We start from the raw sequence: 18,074 nt of genomic DNA, 5'->3' as shown, positions 1-18,074 counted from the left end.
TGGTATATATAATTTCATGTTTCACTCGTGGCTACCGCCACTCATGGAGTATTTGTTTTCAAACCACTCGATTAAAATAAATGATTAGTTAGTTATTTGCATATCCGTGCATATTTGTTCTTTAAGCTATTAAAACACCTTTATTTTAACACGTTGTTGTTAAAAGCTTAAAGACTATTGGGTTCATTTTCGAAATCCGCTTTGTGACAGGTAGTAGTGTTATATGAGGAAACATGATCATGACCCAGCAGGGATCAAATCTGCATATTCTTAACTGCGAGGCAGGTATTCTAATAAATGTGTCCTCTTAAAAGTTGTTTAACGATTCTGTTACAGTACTCTTTTTGAAAACAAGCGATTTATGCATATATCATATCTGAATGACTAGGTTATTCAGAGTCATTTAACAGAAAGTCCTTATTTGGTAAAACATACTCTCTTACTAAAACGTGATGGGAATTCGAGTAATTAAATTAAGCCAAAGAAAAAGAATAAAATATCTAAAGTTCTCAGAAATGGATGAGATCTCATTTAATGGCAGATCAACGTCAGCAGTATTTTCATGACAGTTTTCCGATAATCATTCCCTTTTTTCCCTGCAGTTTCAAACTTTATCCGACAATTATTTTATATAATCATTTACAAAGAAACCACGGTTTTTATCGGCTATACTTTTATTTTAAAACGCTACCCAGCTTGTTTAGGAAAGGTCGGTGGTTCCACTCAGGTACACGTTCGTGTTGAAGTAATACAATGAGGGGTCGGAGGTCTTCTACCGTAAAAGCTGGAAAGTCGCGACAGAACTGAACTGAATTGTATTGGAATTACATAAAATCCCAACAAACAAACTAACAAACAAACAAAAGTTAAATATAACGCCTTTCAGTATCATAAAACTCCCTGGAGAATTCTTTTGCTGATAAACTAATTTTAATAACAAATTGATATCTTTATGACGAATTTATACTTTTACACTTAGGAAGTCAGCAAGGAAAAAAACGATTTAAACAATGTAACATCTCTAAAGCAGCGACATAGAAGTACTGCATACATTTTTTTCATTCTTTTTAGAAACATTTAAGTTTTATCCATATAGACCCGAAGTTTAAATGAATTATTAGATATACTCTATTAAAACAAACCGACTGGGGTTTTTTGGGGTGTGCGTTTACTGAATGTTGCTCTCCCTTGCATTGTTGGTGTTTTTGATTTTATAATATTAATTCCAGTAGATACAGCATTATTTTTTGTAATATATGGCAACAATTTGAAGGGAGTTGACCAATGTAGATATCATACGACATTCATTTATAATCAATGATTGAGATGGGTACCATCTGATCATATGTACCGAAAAGTGGTTATTTTCATCAATATTCTAGAAATTCCTTTTATGAAATAATAAGAATGAAAATGCAATTATGTTTTAAGAGATTTCGAATTGTAACGATGAATTTAGCCGGCGTTATGAATTGAATGCTAATTAACACCCGCGTATTTCAAACAAGTAATTTGCTTAGTAAAAGTATATAAAAAGAGAAATGGTTCCACATGCTATTCCTGAAATGAAAATGCCCTATGCTTTGACCTTTTTGATGTTCAATGACATATGTACACGCGTACCAAATAAGATTAGTAAATATAACACCGGCAATAATAGTGAACAATTCAACTTGCGCAGAACGTTTCAAACGTTCAGCAGGCATTGAAACTATATAATCGCGTCGTTATCTACATTTCGTTTCAAAGAAATACATTTGACATACACAAAATGTAAACAACCCGTACGAGTGATAGTAAAACAATGATGATGCTACAATAATAAGGGTATAGCAAAATTGACATGAAAATATGGAATAATTCAAAAATGAAGCCCTCACAGTTTTGTCGTTTAAAATCAAGAATAATGTTCAGTTATGTTACCTTCGACGTTTAACATTAAGGGTAATATTTAGTTATTTTACCTTCGACGTTTAACATTTAGGATAATATTTAGTTATTTTACCTTCATTTCGAAGTTTCGACAAATAAGGCATTATGTTCATTATTTCAAGCCGTGTGAGTGTGTGTCAATCTTTTTGTATGAACATTCTTATATAGTTTCCATAACATACCTTAGCATGATGAAATTTCTTTATTAAGAACATTAATGCTATCGGTATTTGAAAAAACCCTGTCTTCATGATATATTTTTCTCACTGGATACTACGAGCGTTGTTTTTTCTTTCGATAAAGTAATTTATATAAGAAATATGAGCCTTTTACATAATAGAGCTTAGAAATATCATAAAACTAAGTAAGTATCGATATCAAATTTCCAAAGCCGTTTTTGTATCTTTTTGTGTACATTTTTACATTTCTTCACTCCTACAATTTTGTTTCTCTTTAAAAATGTTTTATTCCTGAATTGCTTACTTACATGTTTTTTTTTGTTAAAAGCAAACCTTTACTTAAAACATGTTGTGGAATGACTTACGCTTAAATAGCGAGTGTGTTAACTTGATTTAGTTTTATTATCTTTTCACAAAGAAGAAAGAACGACAGAAAATCAAAGTAAGGATGATTCGTACAGTACGCCCTCTCCTTAAGAAAAACAAAAGAGAAAAGAAAGAGGAAAACCACGCTTCAGTCATACATGTAAAATTATATTCCGCTGCTTTCAGTACACTTTACCTTTAAGTTAATTTATATAATATAGTTTGTCTAAAAAATTAAAAGATTATTATAATAAATTGCTGTAATTGAACTGTATTAGAATTTGGACTGCATTTGTTCATTCACAAATTTCTAGTTGTTGATGATGCAAATCGTGGCAGACGATTACGTACTGTTTTATTGCTTCTTTCGTCTCTTGGGAGAAAATTGAATTGGAAGGATCGGTCGTGATTGTAAACTATTCACTAGGGAATGGACGGATGCCATTTTAGCTGTACATAAAAGAGGATATACAAATATTGTACAGTTTTAACGTTATTTGCAGTGTCATATGGTATCTAGTAAAAGCTACATTTCTTCCGTAAAATTACTTTACTTTCCGTGTTAAGGATTATAAAAAGAAGGGATGTAAATTATAAACTGCCGCAGAATAAACAATTAAATTTAATTTTCAAAAACAAATACAATAGCACATAGTAAAATATATATCATAAATTCAATAACTTACAATAATACTTCATTTATATATAGCTTGTACACATGTTTTTTTCCGATAAAGGCAATATGCGTATTTTATCAAGAGATAGGAAACAATATTTATAAAGCAGCAGTCTGTACATATACCAAATAAATAAACGCTACTCATCTTGGTCCAGCCAATATTGGTAAATATAACAGCGCATACACAATCATATTATCATCCTATGCATAACCTTTATCGGATACATGAATAAAACGACCTTTTATACAAAGTGAGTTAAAAATTAAAAAAAAACATTATAAAAATAATACTTGGTTTTATAAATATACAACGTTTGATGAACGATAGCAGGATATCTTTTTGAACGCATTTCTAAAATCCTTATTAAAGAATGTATATATAAAGGGATTACAAGCAGAATTAAAATAGCCTAGCCAAGACAATGATTGAACAAGGAGAGGATAAAAGTGACAGTTTAAACACAGAGATCTTAGTAAAGTCACGATGAAAAATGGCAACCAACAAATTATGAAGCACCCAATAACCACACCTAATGTTTTTGCTGCTCTTTTCTCTTGATTCATTGCCATTTTCCTGCTTTTTCTAGAGTTTCTGCGTCTAAATGTAGCCGATTTAAGCGACTTTCGTCGTTTATGCTTTGGTTGGTCGCCTGTTTTATCCTCTTCGCTCAGCTCATCATGAGTATCATCCGTTTCTAAAGCAGTTCCTGTTGCCTTTAGTTCAACGTTTTCAGGATAACTTGACTCAATCATTGTTTTTTCTATCTCGTGTATAACTTCAGCCTGCAAAGCACTATGTCTTGGATTTGATAAACGATGAGCGCGAAATGCGCTTAGTCTCCTTGCAGTATCTGGACCGGAACTAAAACTTCTACTCCCTGTTGTACAGGTGCTGGAGCTGCGATCTCTACACTCAGCACTTATACTGCTACTTCTGTCACTTCCTTCGGAAAATGAGGTTGTTGCCGTGTTTGAGGAATCTGTCGAGGAATAAAATGTAGACCCAAAGCTTGACACGGTCGCGTTTGAAAATATTCGTTCTGATCGGTGTCTCATTTGGAAAATAGCCAAAATTTCAGGCTCAATACTTTCTCTTCGATTGTCCACTTCTGACTCTGTTTCTGTTATGTTTATAACATTGCATAACTCATTATTAGAAGTTTGAGTTGCCTGTTCAGTTGTAGTAGGAGGTAATGCCTGTCCTTTAGAAAAACATGGCAAAAGCCTGCACAAATAACATGACAGTACATTACTCTTATCTACGTTTTCATCATTATTCGTAATAAAGTTCAAATGACCTCTATGTAAACTCCAGCTTTTTTTTCTCGTGCAAGTTGCGCAAAAAATTCTATAATAGAAGAAGATCATGAATAAGAGAGGGAGAAAAAAAGCACCAAATGTTGAATACAACGTATAACCGATTTCCCTGCTTATAAAACAGTTTCCATCTTGCGCCTCTTCATCTTCATCCCTCCAACCAAGAAATCTCGGAAGTGCTATAAGAAAGGAATAAATCCAAACGAACGCTACAACACACCAAGCACGAGAGAATGTTCTTTGTCGAGCATACGTCATCGGTTCAGTTATAGCACGATATCTGTCATATGCTATTGCACACAAATTCAGAATACTCGCTGTACAGCTAATAATGTCCAATGATACCCATATATCACACATAACGTTTCCCAGTAACCAGTCACTAGTAATGTCATATGTTATTGCCAAGGGGCTGACAAATATGCCCACAAGACAGTCGCTTACTGCAAGATTGATGATAAAGACATTTCCCACTTTTCTCAGACGCTTATCACTTATCACGGCGACAATTACTAACACATTACCAATTACAGTTGCCGACGTCACCAGCACGCCAATCACATAAAGAATGTAATGCACAAAATGCTGTTTGTCGTCTGATACAAATGTACCATTACTTCCTGCACCTGGAGTCAACGTACTGCCATTATGTTCTTCCGAAATATTTATAGATAATTTTAACGGGTCTGGCATTAATAGAATATACTCTGATTGTTTCATAATGCTAGAATCACAAACTGTTTTTTATGTTCATAAAATCAACGTTTTCTTGTTATGAAAATCAATTTCTTGTTCTTTCATTGATCCAAGAAAATCTCATTTTGTATCTTTTTTCATTTGTCAGCTCAATTGTCATAGACAAGTAAAAACACTTTCCTACTCTCTCGAAACTAACATATATCGTTTTTAAGACAAACTTTTTATTATGCGCACCTTTTAGAGTTAGTTTTATTATCGGCAGATTCCTGTTCTGAAAATTCAATACAATGTTTATCATTTTTCATCAGTTTTGTTTTCCTATTTTCATCCAATAGATTTAATGCAAATGTCAGAAATCAAACACATATCATATCCATAAAATACTAGCTCAACACAAAGCTCTGCTTATTTACTACTTATACGATATAAGCGCTGACATTTAATATTTAATTCAAACCCGTTTTTCAATGTGCTGTCTGCATAACATATCGTCTCAGCTTAGAGCGATCGAATGAAAGCAAGATTTCATTGAGAAAACCTATCATAGTTTTATCTTCCCACATAGCGTCTGACGTCACAGTCATGTGACCATTTTGAATGGAATTTTTTTCCTCGTCTTGTAATGGGAATCGATATTGTTGTAATTCAGGAAGAGACTCGTCTTTTAGTTGTACTACAGATTGTTTATCTCATGATTCCAGTGGGCGTATCGTGGGTCTAGAACATTAATTCCTACTTTTCGTGAGTTTCCGTAATGACTTTTAATTCTGTTCAGCCTGCAGAGAATTGTTTTAGAAATCTTCATACTAATTTGAGCTGAGAAATTCATTTTATTAAATGGAATGTCAGGAGTGAAACTCTCTAGGCTAATACTAAAAATATTAAAAAAGGAACAGCAGTAACGTATTATCTTATGTTTCATTATCTTAGATTACTAGTACGAGGCGAATCAAAACTAAATTGGTAACTTTATATTATTTTGACCTATTCGTTTTGTTGTATGGTATTTCCGTATTTTTCCGGGCCTTCGGGATCATTGATTCCAACAGTTTTAATTGTTGAAAATTACGTACCGCTCAAGCCGGAACTGGGACGTTAGGGATGTTACACTTTTTCATTATCCCTCATGTGCAGACTCAATCAAACCGAATCTACAATTGTCATGTAATTTTGTTGCGAGGGATTACACATTATTCAGATTTTTTTTCAGGACTTTAAATAACAATAAAGCAGTAAACTATTTTACTATAAATAAATTCAAGACATTCATTGGAATTATAAAAAGAAAGGTCTTATATCAACTTCCTTTTTTTGATTTGATTCTTGTGATAAACGAATAATAAGAATATAAAAGTTTAACTTTTCATCTTTTATTGTTCCAGTAATGAACAGTAGTAACACAGGGATGCATTACAATATAGTACAAGTTAAAACACATTAATATTGTTGATTTAAATAAAAATCCAATTGTCCGTTTTTATGTGCTTTGTACTCGCATGAATCTTGAAAGATAATTATTATGTTTGAAGAAATACGGTAAAAGGCACAGACACAAACACAAATATTTTGTTTACTGTTTTCTAATTCCCAGAAACTTGTCTGTATTCACCTTATTGTGTTTGTCCAAAGTTATGCTAAGACAAACATTTGTATCATAAATAGGAGAGAATTATGACAAATATGGTTTATTTTGGAGGCTATATTAAACTCAATCAATGTGATCATTTTAGTTATTCTACGAAATTAAATGATCAATTTTGAACGAAGAAATATATCAAGGCATGCATATATGAGCCGCGTCACGACAAAACCAACGTAATGGGTTTGCGACCAGCATGGATCCAGACCAGCCTGCGCGTCCGCGCAGTCTGATCAGGATCCATGCTGTTCGCTATCAGTTTCTTTACTTATTATAGGGTCTGTAAGCGAACTGCATGGATTCTAATCAGACTGCGCGGAAGCGCAGGCTGGTCTGGATCCATACTGGTCGCAAACGCATAACGTTGGTTTTGTCGTGACGCGGCTCAAATGTTATATCACTAAAACTTTACTGTACTTGATGCGGAATGACCACTAACAGTCTTAATTGATTGTTAAACAAAAAGTTGTATAATATTGTTCTTTAATGTATATCTTATCTGTAACGTCTTACGGAACGTATGTGGTTCTATGCACATGCCTGCTCGTGCCTGAACTAATTCACGGAAGGGCAGTTGAGGTCTTCCTTCACCAGTAAAGCTTTAAGTTGCCACATGACCTATAACTTGAATTTTCTTCACATCATTTATATTATGACATATAATGATATAATAAGCACTGCTAAAGTATTAAAAAAATAGATGCACATGAGTTCAAGTTTAATATTACAATGAAGAACAAGTTTAAAATGTCAGTTATTAAAAAAGAAGCATAAAGCTTTAAAAACAATAAAAAGAATGGCGAAAAAATACCCAGACTCGGTTTGATGTTAAAGCTTTTTAAAGATGTTAAAAAATCGGTGTTTAAGAACCGTTTTAATGTACACCTTTAAGATTTGGAAATATATGTGAAATAATGGACATCAGAGGAAACGTCAACATAAATATATGCTTCACTTTGTTTTACTTCATTTATCATATGAGCCGCGTTCAGTTTCTCTACTTGTAATAGAGTTGGTAAGCGAACAGCATGGATCTTGACCAGACTGCGCGGATGCGCAGGCTGGTCTGGATCCATGCTGGTCGCAAACGCACTATGTTAGTTTTGTCTTGACGCGGCTCGTTTGTTTAAAAATGTTAAAAATATAACATAAATGTCATTGTTTTTGTCAGAATTCAAGTAAAGTGGACATTTTCGGTTTGGCTATAAAAAAGAACTTTTGAAAGAATCAGATACAAGTCAGCTCCATTATAGATTTATAGACTACTTGGGTGAGAAATTATGTAAATTTTCCATATTTTTTCTGTGTATAATTATTCTAATAATGTCAAACGATTTTAAATAGCAACTTACTAACTACATTTTTGATGAACGTTTTCATATTGTTTGTTAAATATATAATATGACTATAAATAATTATTAAGTGAATTATTGTACTGCTATAGTAATAACTTTCACTTTTAAATAAAAAAAATTACAGTTAAATCACTGTATATTTGAGTAACATTTTACACTACAGTAAAAATTTAGTTAAGGTCAGCCTTTGTGTGAGTTTTGCATTATTTTATGTTCTAGTTTTGTACATATATTATTGTTTTATGATATTTTGTTCATGTCATTTGAATAAAATCAGTTACATTGGATAATTTTAGACAATTCGTTCTGTTCTTTACAGCGTTATAATTTAATGACGTCACTGTATTATGTTGCTTTTCTTAATAGTACCTGTGCTTCTTTAGCGACTCCGTAAAGTAGATATTGCACGGCCGTTTATTTATTTTGACGTGACGTCTTTTGCCTATTACAAAGCAAAAGAAAAGGACGCGTAAATGTAAACTTTACACTATAAGGGCGTCAATAAAAAAAATCATTATTCATTTTTAACGTTAAAAGCTCTTATTTTGGATATATGATAAATATTATATTACATCCGTGTAGCTGCGTTACTAAATTTATTGAAAGAGTTACATATTATAATATCATGCTCGTCGGAGTCTCGCATTATATATTTTCTATTCAACTCGTTAAATAAAATAAGTATTGAATCCTCACTCATTCAAAATCCTCTATGAATGACATCCGCGGTTACAGTGAAATTTGCTTGAAAAGATCAAAGCATGCCTGTTAATGACTTGCCAACAAAAACTACACAACGTTCACAGTAAATTAATAGCCTTAATAATCCCAGTACGATTTTAAATTATATCAAGAGAGTTGGAAGTGAAACATGAATAAAAACACACAACAAAATGCGTTTGATAATTCAAACGTCTGTAGCCATATGTAAAAATGAGTAAAAATGAAGGCTCCTTACTCTAAAGAACGTTATTTATGTTGCAGACTAAGATTTGATTGAGTCTGGTCATATACGACAGTGGTAAATATAGGCCCTCGTCCGCGACCACCTAGCAGATCACAAAATAAAGACATGGGAGCGGTTTTCACTTTTTAAACTCCGTACGTTTTGTAAAACGTACAAAATAAATTAAGGAATGGAACGTACACTACTGACTCAATTGAGGCTAAGTGTGATCAGGTCGGACTAACAATCTAAAGATCGCAACCACATGGATTCATACCCCTTCAGGGGCATGCCATTGTTTCTTAGAGCAAGCAAATTTACACTCATTCATCAGTACTGGTTAGTTCCAGGAACGTACTTGAGAGTGTGTCTAAGAGCATATAGCCCCTTATACGAGCTTCCTTCATAATCAAACATAAATAATTTTTGTATATATAAAAATTGACTTGAATCAAAAGTTTAATTGACTTCACAAATTTAGTTGTATGACGAATTTTACTTTTTTTGCGTGCTAAAGAAAGCATTTTAATCCATTTCACTATTTTGTACGTCATTTTATTTGTTGTTCTTTCACACTTTATTTCTTCAGCCTTTTAATTCTCCATTTTTCACAATGTGGCAACTACTATTTTGAATTGGTTTTAGATATTTCTGTGCCAAAATTAATTTTCATTTATCATTAAAAAAATAATATTTTGTTGAAAGTTTGTGGCTATTTTTTGCGATTTTGTCTTCCGTTGCTAAACTTTACCGGAATGTAATAATTTTACTATTTAATTCAATGAGGTTAAGAAGCGAAAAGAAATCTAGATCACAAAGCGCTCAGAGTCACTTTATACAGTAATCTTTTGGTAATCGAATCGATAAAATAATGGCGACCATTCTATTTTATTTTTTGAAAAATAGATCATGTGACAAGATTTTAATCGTTACCTATTTAACAGCACACAAAACAGTCTGAGTCACTTGCATAGACTGTAAAAATAATTCACATTGGCGTATGGAGAATCATAACAAACCAATAAATAGTTGTTAGACCATAAGTATTTGTGATAACGTACCCAACAATAATGTACACTACTATTATTACATTCTTTAAGTTCAAGAGTTCAAGAGGACAAAACTTCCGATATCTTTATATGGTATTTTTTTACAAACACTGAAAGAAACATAGACACAATTAAAATATTCAAGAATAGATTAAAAATCCAAAATCATATTAACAGGAGTGCCTTTCTATCATTTTGTTCCAACGACTTTATTATTTTCATTAAAAATAGAAGTATCTTCATTAAATCACAGGTGTACTAAAGAATTGTAAGGTATTATATGACAAACGTTATGACCTTTTACTCCAACGCAATGTACTACGTAGTCATGCAGACGATTCCCAATTGGAATGTAAAAGAGAAATTGTCTTTAATTACACACGAATTATATCATACTGTTGACAACGACTGTCAATTTGATATAATAATATCGAGTAGTTTCTCGAGTATAAAAGAGCTTCAGGATTGTCCTATGTAGATCGCCTTAGTACAACCAACCGCTCCTTGTTGGCGAGGGGTTGCCTTTTAGTGCTGAGACATCAGACTAGCAGGCACCGTTTATCCCTACGTGATCTTAAAAGGCAACTAAATGAGTTCAAATAACTGGTGTCTATACTTTACTTAGCTCCAGCAAGTAAGGTGGTTTTGATCACCCTAGGATAGCAAACATTATCTTTATTGTTTCGGCTCCATATGACCTCAGTTGTGTTTGCTCGCCATAAAATCAAACAAAACAAAGCTCATACATCAGCAAACCGACAACAGTTTACTGTCTCTGCAGAACCACCCTAGGGTAAAAATTATTTTAGTGAAGTTTCATAAAAAAAATACATCGAGCGGTTACGTATACAATGCTACACATAATTACTTTTCTTGAGTTTCATAGAAATCAGACAGTGATAAAAATGTCGATTAAAGCGTATTTCATTCATTTATTCAAATTCGTTCAGACCAATTATTTTCCCTATGTCATCATTTTATTCTACAAACCGAAATGATATGATGACAACCTAAGCATTATCTCCGTAAATGTGTTTGCAATTTGATTAAGGAAAATTGTCAAACTAACTAAAAATAATTAACAAAATACTTATTTAGTCACAAGGGCATTGAATATCGACAACGATTGAGGTTTTATTTTTGAATTAAAAAAACTGAAAAAGGGCTGATCCCTCGGAAGCAAGGCAAACAATAAAATACATGTAACATTAAAATTGCAGACTCAGTTTAGTCTGAGGCACGTAACATAAATCAGAAATTATTCGAACCCATTTTGCTAAATTACATTGTTTAAAAACACATGTAGAAGAAAGTCTGTTCTTTATTTCAATATTTTATTGGCGTTAAAGAGAACGTACAATTTAATTTGAGAAGAGTAAATAGGGGAAAAAAGAAACACAGGAATAATTTTTTTTGGAACATTCAGTTTGTATGAAATTATATGTAAAACGATGATTGTATCAAATATTATTCCTGAAGATAACCTAAAAATAATCTAAATTTAATTCTATCTCGACCTGCATTTCACCGAAAATGTGTGTAAAAATGCAACAAAATCAATGTTGACAATCTATTGTTTTGTCATATGACGTTACCCTTAAAATATGACGCCCTGAAACAAATCAAGCACATTCTAGCTTAATACGAGGTACGGCAACAATTATTTGTTGAACTAATATAAGAAGTGATTTTATCCTTTTACATTATCACTGTCTGTCGTTCTGATGCGCAGCATTTAACTCGAGCTATTCCCTCGTGATTTTCGACATCCAAACAGTGATTTTATTCAGCGATTAAAATCACTGTTGGGGACATGTTATTTCATAAATATAACGATGTTAGAGACATAATATTGATATATCTACAATAATTCTTGACAGGCACAGACGAAGTGGACAAAGTGTTTTAGAAGTTGACAATCACAAAATTACAGTTGACAGGTCACATTTGCATTTGTCACTTATACCTGTTTCTTTTGTAATATAGCTCAATAAGTATCCATCGTCTAAGGGTACAAAACAAAACTAGTTTCCCGTGTAGAAATCTCTTTCAAAACGTCAATCAAATGTTTTATTTTTGTTCCGGTTTTCTCATTAGCGGCAAAAGTGCAGAATAAAAACAAAGTGTGTGTTAGAAATCAAATTACACTCAAAGTACTCTTTTGCAACAGTCGTAAGGTTTTCTTTCTGATGATCATTGGCCTAAGTAGCATAAATGTACATTAACTTTAAATAAAAAAATAATTAAAAATCTGCCACAAGGTTGTTTTCCAGACATACCAACATCAGATATAAAGGTTATACTCCACTCAAATGCATGAAATAAATCTCACATACTAGTATCAAGAGTAAATTTATGACCAATGATAAAAAATGCACTAAAATTTACGACTTACTTATAAATAGCAACTATCAGGTGCAATATTTAAAGGAAGCTCTGGTTATAACAAGATATGATATGATTATCTTTAGGTAAAATAGATTTACTGCGGATATTTTATAAATCTTATAAAGACAATGAACTGTGTATTTTGGAAGTTGCACCTGCCCATTTCTGGTAAAGTAAATTTGGTCTTGTTTTGAAAACAAAACAGATGGCAAATGTTTAATTAATATGTGAAATTATACTGTGTTAACCTATAGTGTGTAGAGTTTGAAATGGAAAATATTTAAATGAACATCGTTGAACATCGTCGTTTTAGCAAAATAAATCGATATTATATACATTCACAACAACATGCCATCATTCATTGGCAATTACATGCTATCATACATTACTCATGATATGCTGTCATACATTATTCATGACATGCTATCATACATTACTCACGACATGCTATCATACATTACACATGACATGCTATTGTACATTACTCATCTTATGTTATCATACATTACTTGTGACATGCTATCATACATTACTCATTACATGCTATCATACATTACTCATTACATGCTATCATACATTACTCATGACATGCTATCATACATTACTCATGACATGCTATCATACATTACTCATGACATGCTATCATACATTACTTATTACATGCTATCATACATTACTCATGACATGCTATCATACATTACTCATGACATGCTATCATGCATTACTCATGACATGCTATCATACATTACTCATGACATGCTATCATACATTGGTCATTACATGCTATCATACATTGGTCATTACATGCTATCATACATTGGTCATTACATGCTTTCATACATTGGTCATTACATGCTATCATACATAACTCATTACATGCTATCATAAATTGGTCATTACATGCTATCATACATTGGTCATTACATGCTATCATACAATGCTCATATCTCCTAATGATAATGATAAGCAATTTGTTTAGGCATTTATTTACTCGCAATACTTGTCTTTGTATTACTGTGTATATTTCTGTTTTAATAACTTTAAAAATCATAAAACAAACATACTTATTTTATTTTTAAATGTTGAGTTCTGCTTCAGCCGGTGCTAGGAGGCGTGGGCTGGAGCTTACATTTACCACTGTGGTGCGTTTAATAAAGAATGGTAAGTCTAAAACATATGACTAAAGTTAGGACTGGAATAATATTGCACTTACGAGCGTTTCAAGAAACTCTCCTAAGTCTTGTACTAACTTTTTACATAAGACAAAGTCTTCCTAATGGAGATAACATAATGCCTTAACTTTCTCATTTTAAATAGTGTATAGGAATGCCCTGAGGCACCCATAGGAAAAGTCACACGTTTTGTCTTAAAATTGTACTTAGGACTTTTCTTGAAACGCAGTTTTATCACAGTTTTGCACTAACGACAGATGATAAAGCAGGCACTGGTTGAAATATAATAATGATGTATAATTGACATTAATACATTAATATTTCTTATATATTAACTTTCTTTATATCATTCATGTGATAATTGTTTGGGCACTTATAATTTATTTGACTTTTTAAAAAAAAAATCTTTAATTGCATTAAGCGTACATGTTTCTTATTAATAATTATTCAATATTTTACTCAAATGAAAAAAAAATGTTCTCTTAATATTTAGGAAACAAATACCAATTCTGAGTGAATTATCGTATTAATATAATGTACCTGGCAGGAATATAATATGACAGGACTGAGTGATTTATAACAAAACAATTGAACGATTAACTATGCATTATAATTTATTTTACTGTAACACACGAAAAGTTAATATCTACATTCTAACATGGTAATGAAAAGATAATCAATTAAAACATGTTCAACATTATTTAACATAGAACTGATTTATATTACGTCATTTTGTTTATAGATTTGACGTCATATCCTTCCTTTTTTATGCCATGCATTTATTTAGTGAATTTACTGAATCTTGAATATTAATACATACGTAAAAATAAGTCTGGAAAAACCATATCAGTGACAGTGTCAGTCATATATATGAATGCAATGGATTTTCTTCATGAATTAAACCTATCACTTGTAGATCTATATCAGACAATAAAACAAGAACTGCAATGTTTTTGCAGCACTTGTACTTGTATTTATAATTTTAGACAAAGGTTAGGAATGCCCTGACGCACCCATAGGAAAGGTCACACGTTTTGTCTTAAAATTTTACTTAGGACTTTTCTTGAAACGCAGATTTATCACAGTTTTGCACTTACGACTAAATCTGTCCTAAGATTCTTTATGAAACGCACCCCTGGCGTTTATAAACAGGCCTAATCAAACCGAGTCTTATTGATTTCTAACTAACCTTTAAAGTTTCCAATCTGATTATTTTATGATACCTTTACCCAATAAACAAACGATGATATCAAATACTTATTATAGTGTAAGTTTGTGTCTATTGCTGCGTTGATATTGTTTCTTTTTAAAAGATAAAATATATCGTATTACCTCTATAACTTTTAATTACATAAGCTTACTAGGAAATATTTGTTGCAGAGTTGAAGTCAAGGTCTTCACTATTGTTTTCGAAAATACAATGCCGCCCTTCTTACATATAAATAAGACAACTTAAGGATTTTGGAGACATTAAACATTATGGTTTATCTATAATTAAAAAAAGTTTATGAGCAATTTGAAATAAAATAAATTTATAAATTTTATAATGGACTTAATAACTTTGACCTTTTTAAAAGACAGAACAACTTTGACCTTTATTAAAGACAGAATAGCTCCACAGTTAATATCAAGCCAAGAAAACAATAGTAACAGATTAGTCTGTAAAATTGTCTCTAAAGCTAAGGGAGAATAAGTCTAAATATATTAATAAAATACTGAGAGGAAAATGCCATGATGAAGTACGCAGAGGTAAAAGACGCATGAGGAAACTTTTAGCTAAATGTACATTATATCTCAAAGTCATATGTTATAAATTCTTTAGAAATAGCAAACATATGTTGATTTATGTTTTAATAATAGATTAAGAACATGTTAGACGGCTAACAACTGAAGAAAGCGGCGCTGAAAGTGCAGTAATGTGTCGTATAGGTAGAAAAAAGATAAAACAAAGTAGTATTTTGACTTCCATTCAAAATTAATCTATATGGCAAATGAGATTTTTTCTTGGAAACTGTAATTAGATCCAAAAAAGATTTTAAGGAATAAAGGATAACATTTCTGAGGCGTAATTGGTATAAAGGTCCATGTTCTATGAATGCAAGATGCATCTTGAAACAAGCTCAGTAGAAACTGACAGCGAAATTTAAGTCTAAGAAAATAATTTACAAAAAATATGATATTAATATGTTATCACGCCTTATGTTACTTTTCGTGTTGTGTGTCATCTTGTTAAGGCAATTAATTAATTAATTAATTGTGTAACGCACATGCGCTGAATTAATTAAATGCCCCATAAATAAAAGACAATACAATACAATAAACTTGTAACAAAATAAATATTATGAGAATGTTAAGATGTGTGTGTTCTCGTTTTATTTTCATATTTACTTTCTGTGCAGTTTAAAATAATAAAAATTCAACTGAATGTTTTTTTTGCGAGACGTACAAAATATTTATGGCATTACATAATCACTTGATTGTCTTTTTCAACAATTCCACAAAATTTTATTTAGCATGTCTAAAATTGAGAACACAAGTTCATCTTGAGACAACACTATGGTATTTTATTGTTTATAGCTTTTTGTACAAGGTTAGGAGCACAATTCAGGAGAAAGCTCGGTGCAATTAGATACACACAATATCATGCAAATAATCGTGTTCCTTAAATCTAACTTGACTAGAACTAATATGCACAATTTCAATATAAACGGGACATTGAAAGAGAGACGATTCAATAAATTTAGAATATATTAAAATTATACTTGATACAAAATCCAAAAATATGAACTGTTTACAGTAAAAAGAGCCACCTTTACATTGCCGGTTTTAACGCTATCTTTGCATTACGCAAATAATATCACGTCAAAGTGTACCCGCGCCGTGCAATACCATTTCTACTGAGTCGCAAAATAAAAACGATACGGGTGTGTGATGAATTCACACAATCTCTCAAAACAGCAACTGAACGATTTTCCTATTGCATTATACGTATAATTAATTCAAAATTTATTTTAAAGAATTTTTTTACTTAACCAGAACCTACGAAGTTTTGTTTCGCATATCAGTTAAAAAAACTGTTTTCTAACATTTTTGCACTGTATCCCTGGTTCATTAAATAAAGTTTCTAATTTTTACAGCTGTTAACTACTCGTGATGTCTTACAAAAATGTTTTATATCAACTTTTATGTTTGTCAATGTATAAAATATTGAAAACCATCTCGTCAACATTTATATTGCTTTCAAAATTTCACACTGAAACAATAACATTTACGTTGTGCTTTTTTATATCTTCAACAAAGGCCTTTTTAAAACTACGATTCACGTGAAATATTATTCAGGAAATATGTCATTTGAGTATAAAATCATTTGTGCTTAACCCCCAGCCTTCTGACTTTTGCGGATATGCCCAGTTTTGAATTAAGATAAGTCTATTCTTAGTGTTTATTTCAGGAATTTAAATACTACAGAGAACAAGATGTTCTCAGTGTTGTTTTCTTAAATAAAAGCAACATAGAAAAAAGGGGAAACATTTGCAAACAAAATTTTTAGGTTAAACTGCCCTTTTGAATTTGCGCAAATTAATAGTTTGATGACAATAAACATGTATATCCGGTTTGAAATGAATAGCTTAAGTTTCTGAAAAAAAAGATCCTACAAACGCCTACGAGAAGGTCATGACAATAAGTCCCTTTATGTCTTCGAAAAGTAGAGCTAAAATTGAACAACCAACATAATAAAGACTGCTAAGGGTGCCCTGTCTTTATTCTGGGGGCAAAAGCTAATTACTGTTATTTCCAGCAGGGTAAAGGTTAAAATTGGTTGTTAGTAAACTAACACCAACGCTTTCCTCTGAAATATCAAGCTCAACTTGTCCCATGAGAAAAGACGGAGACAGATAATCTTCAATAACAACCTATTTATCTGTCAATTTCGATAAGATTACGTCTGACGAAACAATAACATCATGATTTATGACTTATACTTCCATGCCGTCATTTAATATTGTCATTTTCGTGACCCGTCAAGATTTATGTCGTAGGGCATGTTTATATTATATCCTACAAAAAAAACGACATCCTATGGAGGCAGATATCAAGATGACAAGTTCAAAGGTAGTTAGTCATCAGTATAAACCTTGGCCGGATCATCTATGTTTTCCTCAGGTTGGAGGGCAATACAAAGTAATACGAGAACCGCGCTTCTTTTTTACCGTATCATTGTAGTACTTTTTGAAAATGTTATCGACTTACACGAATTTCAATTAGTAATAGTCTGATAAAATCAAAACGTCGAGATAAAAGAATTTTATATTTGACAAGATTAACCAATATACTTTTAAGAAAATTTTGGCA

The 18,074-nt window shown here is 31.8% G+C and overlaps 1 protein-coding gene across 1 annotated transcript; it reads right to left on the bottom strand.

Annotated features, from left to right (window-relative positions):
- Nucleotides 1–3,081: 3,081 nt before the first annotated feature.
- LOC132742067 (5-hydroxytryptamine receptor 1A-like) lies at nucleotides 3,082–5,665 on the bottom strand. The gene has a single exon (XM_060730351.1). The coding sequence runs from the start codon at nucleotides 5,191–5,193 to the stop codon at nucleotides 3,454–3,456; it is 1,740 nt and encodes a 579-aa protein (XP_060586334.1). The 5' UTR covers nucleotides 5,194–5,665; the 3' UTR covers nucleotides 3,082–3,453.
- Between the last annotated feature and the right edge of the window lie 12,409 nt (nucleotides 5,666–18,074).

The sequence above is a fragment of the Ruditapes philippinarum genome, unplaced genomic scaffold (assembly GCF_026571515.1).
Source record: "Ruditapes philippinarum isolate M1 unplaced genomic scaffold, ASM2657151v2 ctg2255_1_1_1_1, whole genome shotgun sequence".
Lineage (NCBI taxonomy): Eukaryota > Metazoa > Mollusca > Bivalvia > Venerida > Veneridae > Ruditapes > Ruditapes philippinarum.
This window is presented reverse-complemented; position numbering and strand designations above follow the sequence as displayed.